The 18,924-nt window shown below is 35.2% G+C and overlaps 4 protein-coding genes across 5 annotated transcripts; 1 reads left to right on the forward strand and 3 right to left on the reverse strand.

Annotated features, from left to right (window-relative positions):
* Positions 1 to 1,359: 1,359 nt before the first annotated feature.
* LOC130939647 (protein EXECUTER 2, chloroplastic-like) lies at positions 1,360 to 7,076 on the reverse strand. Its single transcript, XM_057867737.1, has 11 exons — positions 6,638 to 7,076; positions 6,404 to 6,520; positions 6,212 to 6,277; positions 4,930 to 5,036; positions 4,778 to 4,859; positions 3,926 to 4,609; positions 3,200 to 3,326; positions 2,941 to 3,110; positions 2,770 to 2,844; positions 2,553 to 2,645; positions 1,360 to 2,407 (listed from the first exon to the last, which is right to left on the reverse strand). The coding sequence occupies exons 1-11, from the start codon at positions 6,890 to 6,892 to the stop codon at positions 2,306 to 2,308; spliced, it is 1,878 nt and encodes a 625-aa protein (XP_057723720.1). The 5' UTR covers positions 6,893 to 7,076; the 3' UTR covers positions 1,360 to 2,305.
* Positions 7,077 to 8,242: 1,166 nt separating this feature from the next.
* LOC130983200 (uncharacterized) lies at positions 8,243 to 11,982 on the reverse strand. The gene is made up of 4 exons (XM_057907396.1): positions 11,924 to 11,982; positions 11,389 to 11,684; positions 8,706 to 9,032; positions 8,243 to 8,361 (listed from the first exon to the last, which is right to left on the reverse strand). Exons 1-4 carry the CDS (start codon positions 11,980 to 11,982, stop codon positions 8,243 to 8,245), a joined length of 801 nt encoding a protein of 266 aa, XP_057763379.1.
* Positions 11,983 to 13,288: 1,306 nt separating this feature from the next.
* Positions 13,289 to 13,823, forward strand: LOC130983209 (uncharacterized). The gene is made up of 2 exons (XM_057907405.1): positions 13,289 to 13,480; positions 13,593 to 13,823. Exons 1-2 carry the CDS (start codon positions 13,289 to 13,291, stop codon positions 13,821 to 13,823), a joined length of 423 nt encoding a protein of 140 aa, XP_057763388.1.
* A 230-nt stretch (positions 13,824 to 14,053) lies between these two features.
* Positions 14,054 to 17,590, reverse strand: LOC130963325 (uncharacterized). 2 transcript variants are annotated; one of them, XM_057889461.1, is made up of 4 exons: positions 16,462 to 17,590; positions 16,153 to 16,264; positions 14,513 to 15,153; positions 14,054 to 14,430 (listed from the first exon to the last, which is right to left on the reverse strand). In XM_057889461.1, exons 3-4 carry the CDS (start codon positions 15,071 to 15,073, stop codon positions 14,254 to 14,256), a joined length of 738 nt encoding a protein of 245 aa, XP_057745444.1. In that variant the 5' UTR covers positions 15,074 to 15,153; positions 16,153 to 16,264; positions 16,462 to 17,590; the 3' UTR covers positions 14,054 to 14,253. The 2 variants fall into 2 exon arrangements, with proteins under 2 accessions (XP_057745444.1, XP_057745438.1); XM_057889455.1 differs by lacking the exons at positions 16,153 to 16,264; positions 16,462 to 17,590 and adding an exon at positions 15,257 to 15,308.
* Positions 17,591 to 18,924: the final 1,334 nt, after the last annotated feature.

Genomic DNA, 18,924 nt, shown 5'->3' on the forward strand with positions numbered 1-18,924 from the left:
AAAAAAATTGTTCAAATTGATTGCACGTATAGTTGGGTCGCTGAACTTTCTCCATGACTATTTTAAGAAATGAAAAAGTGGGCAACAACTTAACAAGTAACAACTTCATAAAAGCTCCTCAACATATATTACAGAGGTAAATACTAAATTGGTATTCGAAAGATTTTGGTATTGACAAAATGGTACCTAACTTTTGTTATTAACAAAATGGTCCCTAAATTATTTTAAAATTTTACAAGTGTGCCCCTATATTCGTCGAAGCACATCTCTGACGAGAAAGATGCTGAGGTGGCCATCGTACTTTAATGATATGGCAACCTTGTTAAATGTATATACCAAAGTGGAATTTTTAATTAATTATCTCAATCCCACCAGTGAAATCCCCCATCCCGAAACCCTAATCCCCATCCCCAATGCACTCTCTCACTCTCACAGAGCCAAAATTGGCATCTCAACCTTCTCACTCTCATAGTGCTATTGTCGCCGACACTGCACAGTCGCTGTCTCGTCGCCGAGTCCTCTACGTCCACTAGCTTGCGTCGTCCCTATGCCTTCACTGCTATCACTTTGCCTGAACCCACACTTTGTCATCCCTACACCTCTATTGTAGTCTCCTCAGCGTCACCTCGTCGGCCTATGCTTTGCAGTGGCTCACTTCTCTCCCTGCAGTCTAACATAAGAACAGACACATACAACAATAGTAGCATCTCACTCATTGGCCTCGTCGCAGCTCTCGCTGGCCACTGTGCCTTGTCTCTCCGCTGTCAGTCGCTGCTCGCAATTACTCACTGTTAACCGCCAGTCGCCGCTCGTATATACTCGTTGCTCTCGCTACTAGTCGCTACAACTTCCTTCTCTGCCTCCGCCTTGTAATGTTATTTGAGGTTTTTCGTTTGAGATGGCTGTTTACTGATTTTGTTATTTGCATGTTGGTATTTACCTCTATATTTTATAAATGCAATCAAGTTGCGTTAATTATGAATTCCAAATTGCTTGCAAGTGAAATCAAGTAGCATATTAATACTATGGTTGCGCGTCAATGAATCAGCCAATTAAAAGTGAAGTTGAGACCCGAATGATTGCGACACCAGTGCTGTTCATTAAAATATGGTTTAAACCCCATAATAATACAATAATATCTTTCCTTTTCAATATTCCCTCAGTTTGAAGTTCTTGGATTCGTGACTTGTGAGCCATTTAAATATGAAGAAAACATAGATCAACTTCGTTATCTATTTCATTTAATTCTCAAAAACAAAAATGATAGGTAAACATTTTCCTTCATAAGAATATATAATTTTACCTTTACTTAATTTATTCCATAAAGAAAAGTACCAAAAAAAAAAAAATCAGTGAAAGTTAATCATTTTCCTCCGTAGAAAATAAAGTGTGGCTAATCAGGGTTTATTGATGTAACATGACAATAATGGGGAAATGAGTGAGACTGTCCCAGGTACCATAAAATGCCTCTCTCGCTACAATAATGTGTTAAGTCCACAAATATTCTGACAGCTAATATAAGACAAAAAGATTTACAAAAACATATTTTAAGAAAATCTAAAGTGGGTCCAATTTAAATGCCAACAAGTTTTTCTAATGGAGAGAAAAAAAAGGTCACTAGTCACTACTCACTAGATTTTCCTTCATGAAAGGGCTAACATAAGTTCCTTCGTACCTTAACCAAACTCCTATTGGTAAGGTTCCTCCTACGCGTTTTAATGATATCCATTTATTTAAATACAGCATTATGGCAACGCAACCATGGGAAGCAACAAGCTAAACGAATAAGCTACTCTTACTTCTCACAAGACATCTTTTATGTCTTCCTCCCACCACAACCAAAAGCAGAGATAGGTTTATACAGGAATATCTACCTACAATAGCCAATGAAAAGCATCTTTTCACTAAAACTTATCTGAGGCACTTCATGAGACTAACATACTATTAAGTATATTCTTTCCTCTTGAAGAAAGCATGAGAAGAATATATGACTTTTACTATTTCTTTACTTTCTCCTTTGCAGAGGAAAGAAAGTAAAACAATCTTGTCAATTAGCAAAGTGGTTATACACAACGTGACAGGAAATGAAAATGGAAGAAGAACAAAAAGAATTATGAACAAGTGAAAGGATTCAGAAGTAAGGAGGGGAGAAAATAAAAAGAATAAATTACAAGCACCTGCATGCTGCGAAAACTATCTTATCTCAAAATGTCAGAAATAGTATTCTCTTTACCGATGTCAGAATTCGTGATGCCTGCTCACCGTCATAAAAGAAAGGAACTAGACTGGATCCGGGAACAATGGCTCACTCTGGTAATTTCAACCGGTTGAACAGCACAATAAAACTCTGTTCAGGCACAACATAAAGAAATGCGATATCTGCACCTTTTGTATGAGGTCCAAAGCCCTAAATATGACGAGGAGAATGAAAAGTTATCAAAACAAATTGCCAAATAACAACAGATCCATTAGTAGTTACAATTAACCATGCTTGTACATGGGAGAGGAAACAAAAAAGCCACAACAAACACTTCAAACCATCCATCTCATACCTTGCCATTAAGCATGAGCAATTCTCCATCAACCCATTTTGGATTTCGGAAACCAAAATCTGCAATTCTCCCTTGGCCTTTGTAACTTGCATCCTGTAAGTAGAAAAGTGAAATGCGTATTGTAAATTTTGCACAACAGTCCAAAGCAGCCATCCAGACACATGCATGCACGCATGAACACATGCTGAAAGGAACATAAGTTATAGATTGCAATTACCACTCCTATTTCATTGGGATACAGCCCACGGTTGGTGTTGCGATTGCCTCTCCCAATTTTTGCACGGAATGTCACCTGAATACCAAAAATTTAACTTTGCTTTGCTTTTATGTATAAACAAAATAAGTGCTATAATGACTCGAGGGACGAAGAGATTCAAAATGCATAAACCTGGCCAGCAGGAACATTAAGATCGCCAGTCAATTTCACTGCTTCTACATATTCAAAGAACTCCACATCTGAAGGGTTGTGTTCATTGTCCACATCATTCCAGTGTCCGAATTTCCGCTTCAGTTGAACTACTTCAGTGCCATAAGGTCCAAAGGCACCGACATAGAGACCTACGTTTCAACAAGTCAATTTCACTCTGCAAATGGTTCTTTGCACAAATCCTATGGAACACAATTAGCATAGGAATAAGCAACCTCACCATCAAAAGGATCTAAATCCCCTCTTGATGTGGTAATCCGACTGAATGATGTATACTCAGATAATCTTCTTTTTTTCTGTGCTTGATTGATAGCAAGGTTGACAATTTCACGTATGCTTTTTGAAACCTGAATCAAGTGAAGGCATTGGTCAGTTCATTATCCAAACAGGCATGAGATGGAAGCAAAAAACTTTGTAAGGGAACAAGGGAATCAACCGTTGTTTTTTTTTTTTTTTTCTTAATTTTAGGTAAATATAAAACACCCATCATTTTTGGGGAAAACACGCAATTGCCATAGTCACCGGGATATTTAAATTTGATGATTCTGAAATATAATTACATGAACTACACATGAAAAATAAATAACCCCTATACTAATACTAATAATAATAATAATAATAATAATAATAATAATAATAATAATCAATAATGACAACAACAACAATTAGTAGAATTAATTAAACTCCCATAACATTTAGGAAACCTAGAGAACATCATCTAGTTTTGTGTTATAAAAAGACTTACCCTAACTTTTCATGGAATATAAGGATGAAAATTTAATATTGCAGTCTGCAATTCCTAGAACTAGAAAAGATGTTCACTTAGGTTTCATAAACTTGAGGAGAGATCAGCATAATTCATTAAAACACTTTAGTCAACTTGATTTTTATCACAAATTCAAAATCATATTTGGTGACTACATAAAGTCACTGATCTCTATTTCACCTTGGAAGAGACCTTGTCGGAAGCCCAAAATGCCTTGGCAACATCAGAAGGCATAAGCTCCGGGACCCCTTGTGCTGCCAGAGCTGCCATGTTTGAATTGGGCGATTTCTGTTCCCTAGCCTGATAATCAAGATTGCCCCTAGGAACATGCAAGAGAAAAGAATCTCTTTCCATATCTTCTATTTCTGCTGGTAGGCGAATATATTCATCCTTAGCAGGAGTGTCGTCATTATTGTGTACAACACCACCAATAAAAAGCTTCATATCCAAATCCTTTTCTTCTGAACCATCACTATCTGCTTTGAAAGAGATCTCATCAGGTTTATCAAGATCATTACTTTCCTCTCCAGGATTCTCACTGGAGCTGGTTTTATTACTACTTTCCTGCATAAATTGCTTAATAGAATCATGACCCTCCACTCCTTCCTCCTCAACATTAACGTTCATAACTTTCACCTTCAATCCCGGAATTTTTTCTTTAAGGAAATTTATTACACTTTTAATGCCTTCTTCTGTTGTTCCCTCAATATTCCTGTTTTTCTCATCATTTATCTCAACCTTCTCTTTGTCTTCCTGCATCTCAACTGAAGATGTATTCTCTACCTCAGGTTTGGATGGGCTTTTAGCAACTGTAGATGGAGGGCTACTCATTGAATTCCCTTTAGCTTGTCGCAAGTACACTACCTATTAGGTGTTAACAGATATGGTAAGAACATTAATTATACAGTAGTAAAGAATTGATAACTGTACAAATGTAAGATGTCGAGGACAAAAGACTCAGTATAGGCATGCCATATATATATATAGCTTGAAACACAGAAGTATAGTCTAGTTGGAAAATTTGAACAATACCTGCATATGGTATGTGCTATCAGCATCTTTTACCACATAAATTTCAAATATTGGGGTCCCAGGAGATCCTGTGATCAACTGCCTGTAAAAAACCGAAATGAGCAGAGCACCCAGATAAACCAGAGATAAAACCAAAACTAGAATTAACATACCTTGGACTGTAACTCCTGCCGACAAATCTGCCCATACCAGGACTTACATGTATTATTCTACCAAAGGGGTCATCTGAATCTTTCGTGTAGCCTACCCACCAGCCAATCTGCACATAGTGGTTAAAATGTTAATAAATATGGATGGAATGTCCTTCACAAAAACATATCTTCTGTCACTAGTGACATATATGATGCTCTCACCACTTGTTTTAATGTTTTGAAGATAACTTTCAAAACTGGGGATAATTGTATTTAAGAAATCGTATTATCATAGAGCTTAAGTAGATATCACATAAAAGAGATAAGGAACTATGATACTAAAGCTGAATATATAATTAGGAAACAAAATATGATGATCATATCCAAACTAACAAGTCCGTAGAAACTCAAAAGTAAGCTTGTGTAATAAGATTAAATGACTAATAACAGTAACATATTCTAACATGTATCCTTTGTAGACTACTGTATGACTTCAATAAGACACTTCAGTTTAAAGCATGCTCCCTTCCAGCCGAGGGTAGGACAAAGAGTTCAATTCCAAGTGGCAGCTCTCCCCTCTAATCCATGTTGCTTTCAAGAGCAACTCTCCTCGGCACTAAATGGTTATCCAAACCCAGTTCATCCACCCCTTGATTGTGGAATGACAACCTTTCCCAACCTGATGGGATTCATGAAAGCACATAATGAGAAGTATGATATTAATTGGGAAATTTTGTTGTTTGAACTGAGAGTGTGTTCCAGTCACACAATTCACTCTAATGCCAAATTATTTTCACAAACAAATTTGTTACTCACTCACTCCATCCCCAATCCACACCATTGCTTCTAACTTGTAGGAAGAATAGTGCACGGTTTTATGAACTGTGCAGTTGTACCACTATTCATTGTGATTAAGCTAATGCTTGTATAACAGCTTGTGACATAAAATTATGCTGGGAGAAAAAAGTAACCGTTTTCTATTATTAAGTTTGTGTAACCCGTTTTTTATTGGCATATCAAAATAGCAAAATGAGTGCACGATCAACTTTCTGCCTTTCTAATAAAACTCTTAGGTTTGTGCAACTCATTTGAATAAACATAGCCAGAAAAAGATATATATATATATATATATATATATATATATATATATATATATATATATATATATATATATATATATATATACATAACAAGAGCAATCAGCAAATAATCAACTCTCTGCCGTCTTTGTGAAAACATATTCCTATGTACCATTTGCTGTTAACAATGAAGAAGCTAAATAGTTACTAGAATTAAAATGTACCAGACCGCTTCCACTGCATCTACACAATCTCGAAGCATCATGATAACGTTCCTCATCAATGGCATTCTGAGAAGAAAAACAAACAAACAAACAAACAAACAAACAAACACGGAGACAATGAGAAGGTATCATACACAATACAAAGAATGAAAATCTGAGATGAATTGATCAAATTCAAATGTGAATTAGAACCTTTAATTGAGACATGATCTCAGCAACAGTGTCTTCCGAAGCAGCTTCGTTTATAGCCCTCTTCACCCTAGCGGCTTCTCGAAAATCCTCCCTCTCAATTGCATCCTCCAGTTGAAACTAATAAAGTAACATTTTTTTCAATAACAACATAAACAAAATAATAACTTTCAAGAAGATTAATATTAAAATTAAAATCAAATAAAAAAAAAGAAAAGGTATGAAGAGGTAATTCACCTGAAGGAGAGAGGCGAAGCTCTCGGCGTGTTCAATTTGGGAGAAATGGCGGGTCCATCGATTCCAATCCCAATCTTCGAGGGAAGAGAAAGAGGGAGAAGGAACGCAACGGCAGAAGAGGTTGCGTTTCGGTGTTCTTATGCATTGAGATTGAAGGAAACGGATAGTATTCGGGATTGGAACAAGCTTCGCCGGAATTGGGGCTAGGGTTGGTCGGAGTTGCGGACCGGAGATGGCACGCGCCACCAGCACCATGTTTCAGTTTTGGAGAGTCAAAAGTCAAGGTTCGAATTAATGGCTGAAAAGCACAATTATTGAATCAATGAACAATGAAGAAAGAGGAATGTGGTCGGAACATGTATGTGCCTTCTTCCTCTCCACCTGCACCTGGGGATGGATAAGCTTCTTGTTTTTCTTGTGTTAACCACACGCTCACAAAATTCACTAACTGTTTTTTTTTATTAAAATAAATAAATAAAATCTTGTGGTATCAACTAGTAATTGAAAAATAAAAATCTACTAGTCCAATTGCCCGCGCGTTGCGCGGTAATAACTATTAAAAAAAAAACGGAGATTATACATCAACCAAATCAAATAATATGAATTTGCTAAGTCACCAAAAAAAAAAATATGAATTTGCTAATAATCTATTCTCATAAATTTTCTTTTAATTTAAAATAAAAATTCGATGTAGTCTTTTAATTATACATTATCCTACAAAGCTTGTTTATATAAATTTTTGTATTGAAAACAATTTTTTTAACTGTCATGTTTATTACTTGTTCAAAAAGTACACGGTGACATCTAAATAAAAAGAAAAAATTTTAGAAGAAATGGTTAACCATAATTATAGAATATATATAATTTTCGTTAACTCCTTGTATATATTTATAAAATTTATTATAAAAAGTATCTAAACAATATTTTATACACAGGTTTATTTAAAAATTTAATATTAACATAATAAATAATTATAAAAATTTTCATCACATGGCATTCCGCTCCCTCCCCATCTCAAAGGTCTCGGATTCAAGTCCTACCAGCTGCAACCAAAAAGAAAAAATTAATAAATATGTGAAGAGTATGTGAATGCATATTGTATACCTACAATAAGGTGGTGACAAAAAAAGTTAGACACGTATTAACGTTGGTGTTCTAGGAGCAGACACAAGCTGTGGAGTAACTAATGGTGGCATGAGTTGTGTTAGAACTTGAAAGTATTAAGCAATTGTTAATAGTTTTTTTTTTTTTTTTGGACTAAGGCCTGGGCCAACACAATCCAGGCCCCAATGGACCTCCTAAGCTGCCACAATAATCCTCATTATGCAAGAGAGGCGCTGCACTTTCCTTCCCTTGTAGCAACTTCCATCCCCCAATCTGATTGCATTCTCATTCCCCATTAGGTTTGGGCTGCTGTAAATGATGGGCTTGAGGAGATGCGCCTCACTGAAACTAGGCCACTAGGGTTATTTTTCTCGATCTCATTCTCACAACTCTTCAGTCTTAGTCCTCTTTCTCCACCCTCCCATTGATTTTGACATTTGTGATATTACTGAAATCGATCAAATCACAGCTTCTGTTTGATGCATCATCTATAATCCAATCTCATCTTCCACTGCGGATAGAATCTTCTTTCCCGCCGGTGGTGCCTCTACTCTCCTTCACAACACTGGTTCTAATTCTCCCTTTCTCCTTCAAGTCACTTCCGAATGTCACAGATACAACTAGCATGCAACAGACACAACTTCACCATTCTACCAGCAACCTACTCAAATATCCAAGCTCAACGTCAAAGAGCCCACATTTGTAAACACCTCCATCAATGTAGCACCCTCCGAACTTTGCATGTCTCATCTGCTACGTCTGCCTCTCAAATCCAAAGTGTAACCTGGAGCGCCAAGTTATTCTCCAGAGCAACCTATACAGTCCGCCATAGCTCCCAAAAAACTCCCTATCCACACTTATTATGTACTAGCACTTTTTGAAATGCCCAAGATGTCCTTACGAAGAATATTCCTGATGGAGGGATGCATAAACGTGACCCAATTTTGGCGAAAAGACCGTTGACCTGTGAGCTTGGCGACTTCATGCGCTAATAAGTTTGTTTCTCTGGGTGCCCAGGTAAAACCACAATTAGACATGCCTTTTACTGAATACAATATGTCATCTAGTATAACCTGAATGACTGCTATTGATGCATGTGATTTTAAAGCTTGAACCAGTATATGATTATCTGATTCTATGATAACCTTCTCCATCTGAAAATTTCTGGACATAATAAGAGTTTCCTTAACCGCTAATACTTCCGCAGCTAATGGCGAAGTGGTGACTATTGTGGAGTTGATTCCTGCGAGAAGGGATCCGTTAGGGTCTCTGTATACTGCTGCTGTGGCTCCTGCAGAGCATGTCTCAACGAAAGTAAGTTTTTTGTTGGTTTTTGTTATTGGATATGGACATGCTATTTTTATTTTGTTGGTGGACCCAGTTATTCGAAAAGTAAACTGTTGATAAAAAATTATTTTGGGCCATAATAATAATAATAATAATAATAATAATAATAATAATAATAATAATAATAATTGGATATGGCATGATATTTGGAGCATGTATTTATAGTTTTGTATATAAAAATCAAATAGAACTACAATAATGCTATCATAGTAATAATGAATTAAAATTGTAAATTCCAGTAAAATAAATAATAATAATAATAATAATAATAATAATAATAATAATAATAATAATAATAATAATAAAATTTTAAATTCTTCTATTATTTTATTCTTTTTTACAAATTCATTAAATCTTAAAACACAAATTTTCAATTATAAAATTATCTTTATTATAAAAAATAAATTACATAATTCAAACATATATATGAAAATGTAAAATAAAATAAATAAAATAAATAAAAAATTAATGAACAAATTGAGAAAAATATGTTCGAAAAATCATAAACCCTAGCTGCTAAATTCTAAATCCTAAATTCTCAACAACAAATTTTAAACCTTAACTCCCAGTCCAAAATTCCTAAATCCTAACTCAAATCTTATACTATAAATTCTAAATTATAACCCTAAATAAAAAACACTAAATAAATAACCTTTAACTATAAATTGCTAATTCATAAATTCTAAATCATAAATCACACTTTCTATTCTATCAACAATAAATACTAATTTTTTAATTATAAATCCTAAATAATATCATATATAGTAAAATATTAATAAAGATATTTTGTATCACTTTTTTAATTAAAAATACTAAAATTTTAATATTTATTATATACAATTCTTTAAATTAAAAAATTTCTAGAAATTTAAAAAAAAATTATTTTTGTTGATATTTTGTGATTTGATGATTTTGATATTTTTTTTATAAAAAATTTGAAGAGCATAATAAATACAAAGTAATTAATGAGTCATTCAAAATTTAAAAGAATAGTAAATTTTTAAAAAAATAAAACTAAAAGAAGAATATATATATATATATATATATATATATATATATATATAAAAGATTTAAAAACAACGATAATTTATATTAATAAATTGATTAAAGGTTAAAATTATGCACATATCCTAAATAAAAGTTAGTTATATGTCTATTTTATGTTAATGTGTGTTAGTCTATTCACATAATTTAATTTGCATGGCCAAAATAAAAAAAGAATACAACTTATGAAAATTATAGGTGTACATCTATAAATAATTTTGTGACTACTTAACGATAGAAGAAGATTTTGGATTAACTCCAATATTATTTATTAAACCCTTTAAAATAAAATTATCCTCACATAAAAAATAGAAACTCGTTTATTCATTACAATATTAGATTTAACATTTTGAAATATTAGGTTTTAGTAGAAATGTTTTAATTTAAAGGATTGTATATAATAAATGTTAAAGTTTTAGTATTTTTAATTAAAAAAATATACAAAATATCTTTATTAATATGTTACTATGTATGATATTATTTAAGGTTTAGAATTAAGAAATTAGTATTTACTGTTGATAGAATAGAAAGTGTGATTTATGATTTAGAATTTATGAGTTAGCATTTATGGTTAAAAGTTATTTATTTAGTATTTTTTATTTAGGTTTGTAGTTTAGGATTTATAGTATAAGATTTGAGTTAGGATTTGAGAATTTTGAATTGAGGGTTAAGGTTTAGAGTTTGTTGTCGAAAAATTAGGGTTTAAAATTTAGACTAAGGTTTATGATTTTTCAAACATATTTTTTTAAATTTATTTTTTTATTAATTTTTTTATTTTATTTTATACTTTTATATATATGCTTAAATTATGTGATTTATTTTTTATAATAAAAATAATTTCTTAATTAAGAAATTGTGTTTTAAGGTTTAAAAAATTTATAAAAAAAGATAAAATAATAGAAGGATTTAAGATATTATTATTATTATTATTATTATTATTATTATTATTATTATTATTATTATTTTACTGAGATTTATAATTTTAATTCATTATTACTATGATAGCATTATCGTGATCCTATTTGATTTTTATGTACAAAACTACAAATAACTACTACATGCTCTAAATATCATGCCATATCCAATTATTATTATTATTATTATTATTATTATTATTATTATTATTATTATTATTATTATTATTATTAGGGGTAAGTATGGTTTTGATCCCTAATGTTTAGCACCAGAATCGAAACCGTCCCTCATCTAATTTTCGTATTAAAATCGTCTTTTTTATTTTTTTTGGACAAAATTACCCTCACCACAACCAACACAATTACATGCTCCACCACCACCACCACCAACACCAACACCACTGCCACAGCTTCCACCCACAGCACCACCAGCACCACAACCACCACCAACGCCGCCGCTGCCGTCCCCCTTCCCCCTTTTCCCCTCCCCGTCTTCCCTCCCCCCAACCTCCACTCCCACCCCCGGGTCCCCTCCCCCTCCCCAACCCCCATCCCCACCCCGCGTCTCCTCCCCCTCCTCGTCTTCCCTTCCCCCAACCTCCACCCCCACCCCCGCGTCCCCTCCCCCTCCCCGTTCCCTTCCCCCCACCCCCACCCCCACCCCACCCCACCCCCCCACGTCCCCTCCCCCTCCCCGTCTTCCCTTCCCCCCACCTCCACCTCCACCTCCACACAGAGAAGCAGAAACAAAAAATCAACAAATTCAAGCACAGATTTAACAAATGCAGAAACAGAAAGCAACAAATCAACAAATCAACACAGCCAAATCAACAAATTCAATAGAGAAGCACAAAGTCAAATCAGAAATTCAAAGTACAAAGAAGCAGATGCAGAAGGCCAAGCAGGACCACCGGCAAACTCATCATCAGAACCCATAACCGCAAGAAGCTGAAGCGGCGAGGTGGCGAGGCAGCGAGGAGCAGCGGCGACGGTGGCGCTGGCTTCCCTCAGTGGCTAGGCGGCAAGAAGCAGCAACGCGAGTCCTTCTCCCTCTTCGCATCTCTCTCTGTCCGATCTCTCTCCTCTGGCATGGGTGGCTGGCGCGACGGTGAGGGTTCGGCAAAGAGATGAGGGCTGGGCGGTGAGGCGGTGAAGGCTGGGCGCAGCTGGCAGCAAGGGGCTGGGCGCGGCGGTGAGGGCTGGACCTGGCGGTGAGGTGCTGGGCGCGGCGGTGAGGGGCTGGCTTCCCCTTTCTCCTTTCCCTCCCCTCCCCTCCCCTCCCCCTTACCCTTTTCCTCCTCCCTCCCCGACGCGTTTCCCCTCCCCCCCACAAGACGTTTTTTTTTATTTTTTTATTTTATCTTTTTTATTAAAATAGGGGTAGTTTAGGAATAATATAAAAAAATTTATTAAAAAGGATGATTTTAATGCGAAAAAAACATTAAGGACGATTTTAATACGAAAATTAGATGAGGGACGATTTCGATTCTGGCGTTAAATTTTAGAGACCAAAACCATACTTATCCCTTATTATTATTATTATTATTATTATTATTATAGCCCAAAATAATTTTTGATCAACTGTTCACCTTTTAAATAATTTGATCCAACTACAAAATAAAAATAGTATATCCATATCCAATGACAACAAAAACCAACAAAAAGATATCTTCATTAAATTATTAATAACTACTTAATATTTTCAACACAATTCCTGCCACCATGTTACTTCACAATTTATGTCTGCTCCTACAACAATACCAACACGTGTCTACTCTCTTTATCACCACCTCATTTCAGTAGGTGCTGAAAAAATTTTGTTTCAGCACCGTAGCACCCGCCCTATTGAAAACCCTAGTCTAAACTCTGAAACCCACCTGACCCGAGTAAATCCCCATAATAATCCCTGAGATTCGGGTCGTTACCCAATGTGAGCCCTGAGATCCTAATTGCACCATTATAATCCTCCAGATACGGCTCCGGGCACCATAATAGTCCCTGGACAGTTTTCCGGTGATGAGTCATCAACAAGACGCTGACGTGGCCTCATTTTGCCACGCTGGATGGTGCCAACGGCTAGTTGAGCTGGCACAGTTTCAATTTATACCCAATGTGGTCCCTCCCCCTATATTTAACCCTAAATTCCCAAATGTTCAGTAAGTTAATTTCTTCTTCTTCTTCATCGTTCTTTTTCCATTCTTGTTGTTGCTGTTGTTCCTGGAGCTGGAAGTGAATATCCATGATGGGTGGTGGAAGCACTAGAGTTGGAAGCTCTATTAGTTCACCATGCAGTGGCCATTGGACGAGAACGCAAAGCAGGAGCAGAAGATCCGGGGTGCCGGAATGGTGCGGTTGCGGCTGCCGGCCAGTTCTCAGGTGGTCTGGGACAGATTCAAACCCAAATAAACCATTTTTTGGTTGTCCCAATTATAATGTGAGTTATCAGTATTACTTGTGTTGTTATGATTGTTCCTTCCTACCTGACTGTTCTTCTCTTGTTCTTCTTTCCTGAAGTTTGAGCATGTTACATGTTTGCTTGATTACAGACAAGTGGAAAGAGATGGTGTGGGCTTTTTGTGTGGGCAGATACTGCACAGGATGAACCAGTTGAGAAACCAGAATCTTATGGAGATAATCATGAAGTGAAGATGAACTTTGATTGGAGGCTTGGGAGATTAGAAGAAGATGTCCGGAATCAAAAATTGGTTAACCAATTGTTGGTATTAGTTGTGCCTGTATTGATTGTGTTAATTGTTATCCTGTATTGTAAAGCCTAAGTTAAAAGAGTTGGTGGTGTGTACCCTGTATTCATTGAATGAACAATATGTAAAAATTAATAACATGATTATGGTATTAGAAACTGTTGAATAGTGTTTGTTGATGGAATGTAAACTTGGATAACTCAATTAATTAAAACAGTATTATGCTAAAGAAGGCAGCATAAGTGATTGAAAACTAGCCAACACTGAATTAAGATAATGGTTCAAACTTAAAAGATAATTGTATTAAGATAATGGTTCAACTTAACATAGTTAGTCACATAACACAAAGGACAGCCATCTAACATGAGCATGTTAAACAAAGTTGCCTCAAAAGGGAGGACTTTACAGCAAAACATAAAGGATTGTTTTTTCCTTGTGTAGTCTTTGTCTAGCAAAAAGTATTAACATCAAAACAGATAGCCCTATACATATTAAGCTAAAGTCTTCAATTCTTCTTTCTTGGAGCCTTAAATCCTGGAGTTGGGATGAACTTCATGTAATTGACAAGTCTTGTTGCAGTTCCTGAACTAGCACCCTGCATGGGATTCACTGGGACAGAAGTTGCTAGTGGAGAGGATCTTCTCCTTGGTGATAATTTTGAAGGCCTTTTTATTCCATGATCCTAGATAGAAATTATTTACATTACACATAAATGATGATTCACTTGAATCACAAAAAATTAAGAAATGTAAATAGGAAGTTACCTTTTGAGAATCTTCTACATCAGAAGCAGTTGGCTGAGATATATCTATTTCTACAGGTTGTGCATCAGAAGTGGCTTGGCCAATCTCAGTAAACTGCACAACAGGATTATCTTCTCCATCATGTTGGTTACCATCATCTTGAGGCTGCTGAAGTTGCTGCTCAGATGCAGGGGCACCTCCTTCATTTTTCTTCTTCTTATTAGCCTCAGCAGCAGCAGCAGCAACTGCAGCAGCTGCAGCAGCATCACAATCTCTCTTCTTCTTACAACCTCTCTTTGTATGTCCTTTATCACCACAGAAACTGCAAGTAAAGGGGCCCAACTGCCTCTTTAGATGAACATTATCTCCATTGTTACTCTGAGGCTTGGGATCAGCTTTAGACTTTTTAGATCCTCCACCACCCTTCTCATCAGCATCCATCCGTCTTTTCATCTGTAGTTTTCCAGCTTTCCTCTTTATTTTTGGTGCATGTGGCCTGTTACATTCTTCTGCATGCTCCCATAATGGTTGTCCAGGTATTGGATTAATATGATAATTATATGTTTCCCTGTATGACTCCATTGTTAGCAAGCGGTGACAAAAGTCTTCTGGTGGCTTGTTAACCCGAGACAGTGCAGCACATGCATGCACACAAGGAATACCTGCACACAAACAACAGCCACAACAACCATGGGTTTCAGTCATATACCATTAGTCAGATTATTACTATAGCACAAAAACAATTATTATAGCAATGTAAATAACCTGTAAGCATCCAAAATTGGCAAGTGCATAGTCTTTTTCCTAAGTCCACCACGTGATTATACAAATATATTTGTATGTATGTGTATATACACGTTTGTATGTGTGTTATCATACATATATTTATTATATATTTTATATTTTAATATGTATTATATATAAATTAAATAATTGAATAACAAAGTTCAGTTTTATGTGTTGTACTCTGTATGTGTCTGTTTCAATTTTTGTGACAATAAATCATATTTTAAATTGAAACATGTTTTGAAAAACTAAATAAGATTGTCTCCACTTATTTTCATTTTTCTTACTTATCTAAAAAACAAAAAACAAAATTGAAAATAAACGTGCATAACCATATATAGATAGGCCTAACTTAAGAGTCAGTTTGTATTTTGTCCTCTGGTAGCAAGTTGGCAATCCCATAATAAGTATGTAACAAATATAATATTGACTCGTAGCTAGACATGGAATTTTTATTTGAATAGGTATGTTTCAAGTTCCTTCACATCTTCTACATACTTAATAAAGAGTATACTTTTCTGGTAATATGTTGCTATTTATTTTCAATCTTCTAATAAAATTAAAATGGCTTAAGTTAAATAGATCTTTTAAAAATTCTCATCATTATACATAAGAACTGATAAGAGTTTTATCAAACAGATATCAGACATCAATAGATAAGAGTTTTATCAAACAGAACACTCATGACTATAAAACAGAACATTATTTTCAAATAGAGCATGACCATAATCAAACAGAGCTTCTCATGAAACCCCAACCTAATCAAACCATAGAACCATAGTAACAGAAAAAAAAACCAAAATTCCAACCACACTCACAACACAAGCATGTACAAAAATCATCATGCATTGCAAAAAAAGAAAAAAAAAATTTACCTTTACAAACGGCAGAACTTCTTGTTTCTGACGCAGGAGGAAACAAATGATGGAGTGAAACTTGATTTTGATGTCTTCTGACTGCAAGAATTTCAACCTCACCAAAGGAACCCTAAAAAAGTAAAAGAGCATTATTTTCAAACAGAGCATGACCATTATCAAATTGATCATCCCATGAAACCCCAACCTAATCAAACCCTAGAACCATAGTAACAGAACAAAAAAAAAATCATAATTCCAACCACACTAACAACACAAGTATATACAAAAATCATCATGCATTGCAAAAAAAAGAATAAAAAAAATTACCTTTACAAATGGCAGAACCTCTTGTTTCTGACGAAGGAGGAAACAAATGATGGAATGAAACTTGATTTTGATGTCTTCTGATTACAAGAATTTCAATCTCACGAAAGGAACCTTAACGTAATGGCATTCATGAAGAGGGGAGGAAGAAGAAGAAGAAAAGAAGAAGACAGAGGGTGGAAGTGGAGAAGACAAGTGAGGAGATAGTGTGTTTTTGATGAAGCGCGTTTCATATTTTTTTTGGGCCAAACGACAACGTTTTTGTCAAGTTGGGGCGCCAACCCAAAACACCAACGTTTTGGCTTAATCCAACGTGGCAACTTCGTGACACATCAGATCGTCGGTGATGACTCATCACCGGAAAACTGTCCTGGGACTATTATGGTGCCCGGAGCCGTATCTGGAGGATTATAATGATGCAATTGGGATCTCAGGGCTCACATTGGGTAACGACCCGAATCTCAGGGACTATTATGGGGATTTACTCCACCTGACCCCGCCTCTATGAATTATCTTCTCTCTATTCCTAACGGCACACAGCCACACAGTCCATAGATCTGGGCGCTGGGAGCTCACCTCCGTTGCCGCCGCGACTTTCTTCTCCTCCTGTGGCTGTGCTTCCCTGCTTCTTGCTCGTCAGATCTTGTTGTCGCCCGTCCTCGCCATCACTGCACCTAACGCCCTGCCTCATTCCTCCTTCTATACTCGGCTTCTCGTGTCTCATCGCGCCTCCCTCGTCTCGTCTCCGCTCGAGCTGTGGTTCATCCTCGCCACGCCTCCCTGCGCCTTTCCTCCGTCTCTGTGGGTGGTTGTTGCTGCTCGTCTCTCATCGTCTTTGGATGTTACCGCTGAACGCTGACCTGCGTCATGGATTTTGCCGTTCGTCTCTGCTAGTTGGCGGACCACCGAAAGTTACTTAATCTTTCTGCCTTAAGACTTGAATTTGTGAATTTGTTGTGTGGGAGATTTGCTAATTACCAAAGTTATTCTGCAGATTGCTGATTTTGTGTTGGTTAGCTAATTTTGAATTGGGAAAGAAAATGTTTGGTGATTGGTATCTAGTTATTTAATTTTACTTCGTGGTTATGATATAATGATTATGCTAAAGTGCTAATACAAATAATAAACATGTACCTTATTTTCAAATTTAATTTAGAGGGCTCTGGAAATGATCATTGTTTGAATTGATTGTTGAGTGGCTCTAATTGATTGTTAATTGTTAATATACTCGGTCGTTACGATATGATTATTGATTGCCTAATTAGAAATGGTTGCCAATTGAAAAATACTGATTGTGAATGTGACAGTATGATTATAATTAAATAATATGTTCTAATAGAATTGATTGATAATTGCTAATAGATGGATAGAATTGATTATTAATTGCTTGATTGATTAATTGTAAATCGATAATAAACTCTATTGCTTCTTTCAAAGAACTAATTTCTTAATTGAAATTGATATTTTTCAGTTTCTCCTCTAGATCTCGCATAAAAGGTATTGAATTACTCTAGTAATATATGTATGTTACGCACATTCTAATTTCGTTAATGATAACATAAAAGGTATGTGTGTTTGTTGTGATTATGTGAAAAGAAACTGATTGTAACTTTTTGTATGTCACATAAGTGATTTGTGATTTTGCTTTATGAATTCAATAATCATAGCACAAAGCCCACACATATATTTTCGGAAGATCTCTTTGAAAAGATTGAGTTATTCATTATAATTGGTATATTTCTCTTTGGTTGGTTGAGTTTAGAAGTATGGAATAACAATGAGAGTTGTTTCGGAATATGTAGGTATATAAAATATTGTACAAAAATTATATTCCCAGCAATTTCCAGAATATTTCAATATTCACATCTTCATATATTTTTGTTAAATAGTTCGGAATTAATTGCATTATTTGCTGTTTGGGATCTGTATCTGTACTCATCTTGTTCAGGGATCTAACTGTTTTTTTTTTACTATATTTCAATTTTTTTTTAACCTTCCTATTGAGTTGAATTCCTCATGTCCTGGCCAAAAGCATTTGCTGTTTCTCTCGGTAAAGTTTCTCTTGTAGATTTCGACTAAAAGGTATTGCATTATTCCTACTAATATATGTATCTTATGCACATTCTAATTTCGTTAATAATAATATTAAATATTTGTGTGTTTGTTGTGATTGTGTAAAAAAAGTGATTCTGTAACTTTTTTTAATGTGCATATAAGTGGTCTATAAATTTGCTTTGCGATAATCCTATCAAAAAACTCACACAGACAAAATTCTTTCGTCTTCGGGAATTTAAAGCATAGTTTAAACATTCATTCTATGTGAGAGAAGCAAACACTGAAAAATCACTATTTTATTTATTTAGCTGTACCTACCTGATATGTATTTTCTTTAGAGAAATATATCTATATATGGAAAGATATTTATTATTAGTGAATTACTGGTTGGTGTATTAATCTTTGGTTATA

Source organism: Arachis stenosperma, chromosome 1 (genome assembly GCF_014773155.1).
Source record: "Arachis stenosperma cultivar V10309 chromosome 1, arast.V10309.gnm1.PFL2, whole genome shotgun sequence".
Taxonomy (NCBI): domain Eukaryota; kingdom Viridiplantae; phylum Streptophyta; class Magnoliopsida; order Fabales; family Fabaceae; genus Arachis; species Arachis stenosperma.

Excerpts from the sequence above, each read along its gene's own strand:
- LOC130939647 (XM_057867737.1), bottom strand. The coding sequence starts at position 6,892 with ATGGTGCTGGTGGCGCGTGCCATCTCCGGTCCGCAACTCCGACCAACC. Across the intron at positions 6,278-6,403 it reads AGATCATGTCTCAATTAAAG|AATGCCATTGATGAGGAACG; the intron begins GTTCTAATTCAC and ends TTTTCTTCTCAG. Across the intron at positions 2,408-2,552 it reads TGCTCATGCTTAATGGCAAG|GGCTTTGGACCTCATACAAA; the intron begins GTATGAGATGGA and ends CGTCATATTTAG.
- LOC130983200 (XM_057907396.1), bottom strand. The coding sequence starts at position 11,982 with ATGGGTTCTGATGATGAGTTTGCCGGTGGTCCTGCTTGGCCTTCTGCA. Across the intron at positions 11,685-11,923 it reads CCTTCTGCATCTGCTTCTTT|GGAACGGGGAGGGGGAGGGG; the intron begins GTACTTTGAATT and ends GGTGGGGGGAAG. Across the intron at positions 9,033-11,388 it reads TTGTGTTGGTTGTGGTGAGG|GAGCCACAGCAGCAGTATAC; the intron begins GTAATTTTGTCC and ends CATGCTCTGCAG.
- LOC130983209 (XM_057907405.1), top strand. The coding sequence starts at position 13,289 with ATGGGTGGTGGAAGCACTAGAGTTGGAAGCTCTATTAGTTCACCATGC. Across the intron at positions 13,481-13,592 it reads TTGGTTGTCCCAATTATAAT|ACAAGTGGAAAGAGATGGTG; the intron begins GTGAGTTATCAG and ends GCTTGATTACAG.
- LOC130963325 (XM_057889455.1), bottom strand. Across the intron at positions 14,431-14,512 it reads ATGTAGAAGATTCTCAAAAG|GATCATGGAATAAAAAGGCC; the intron begins GTAACTTCCTAT and ends ATTTCTATCTAG.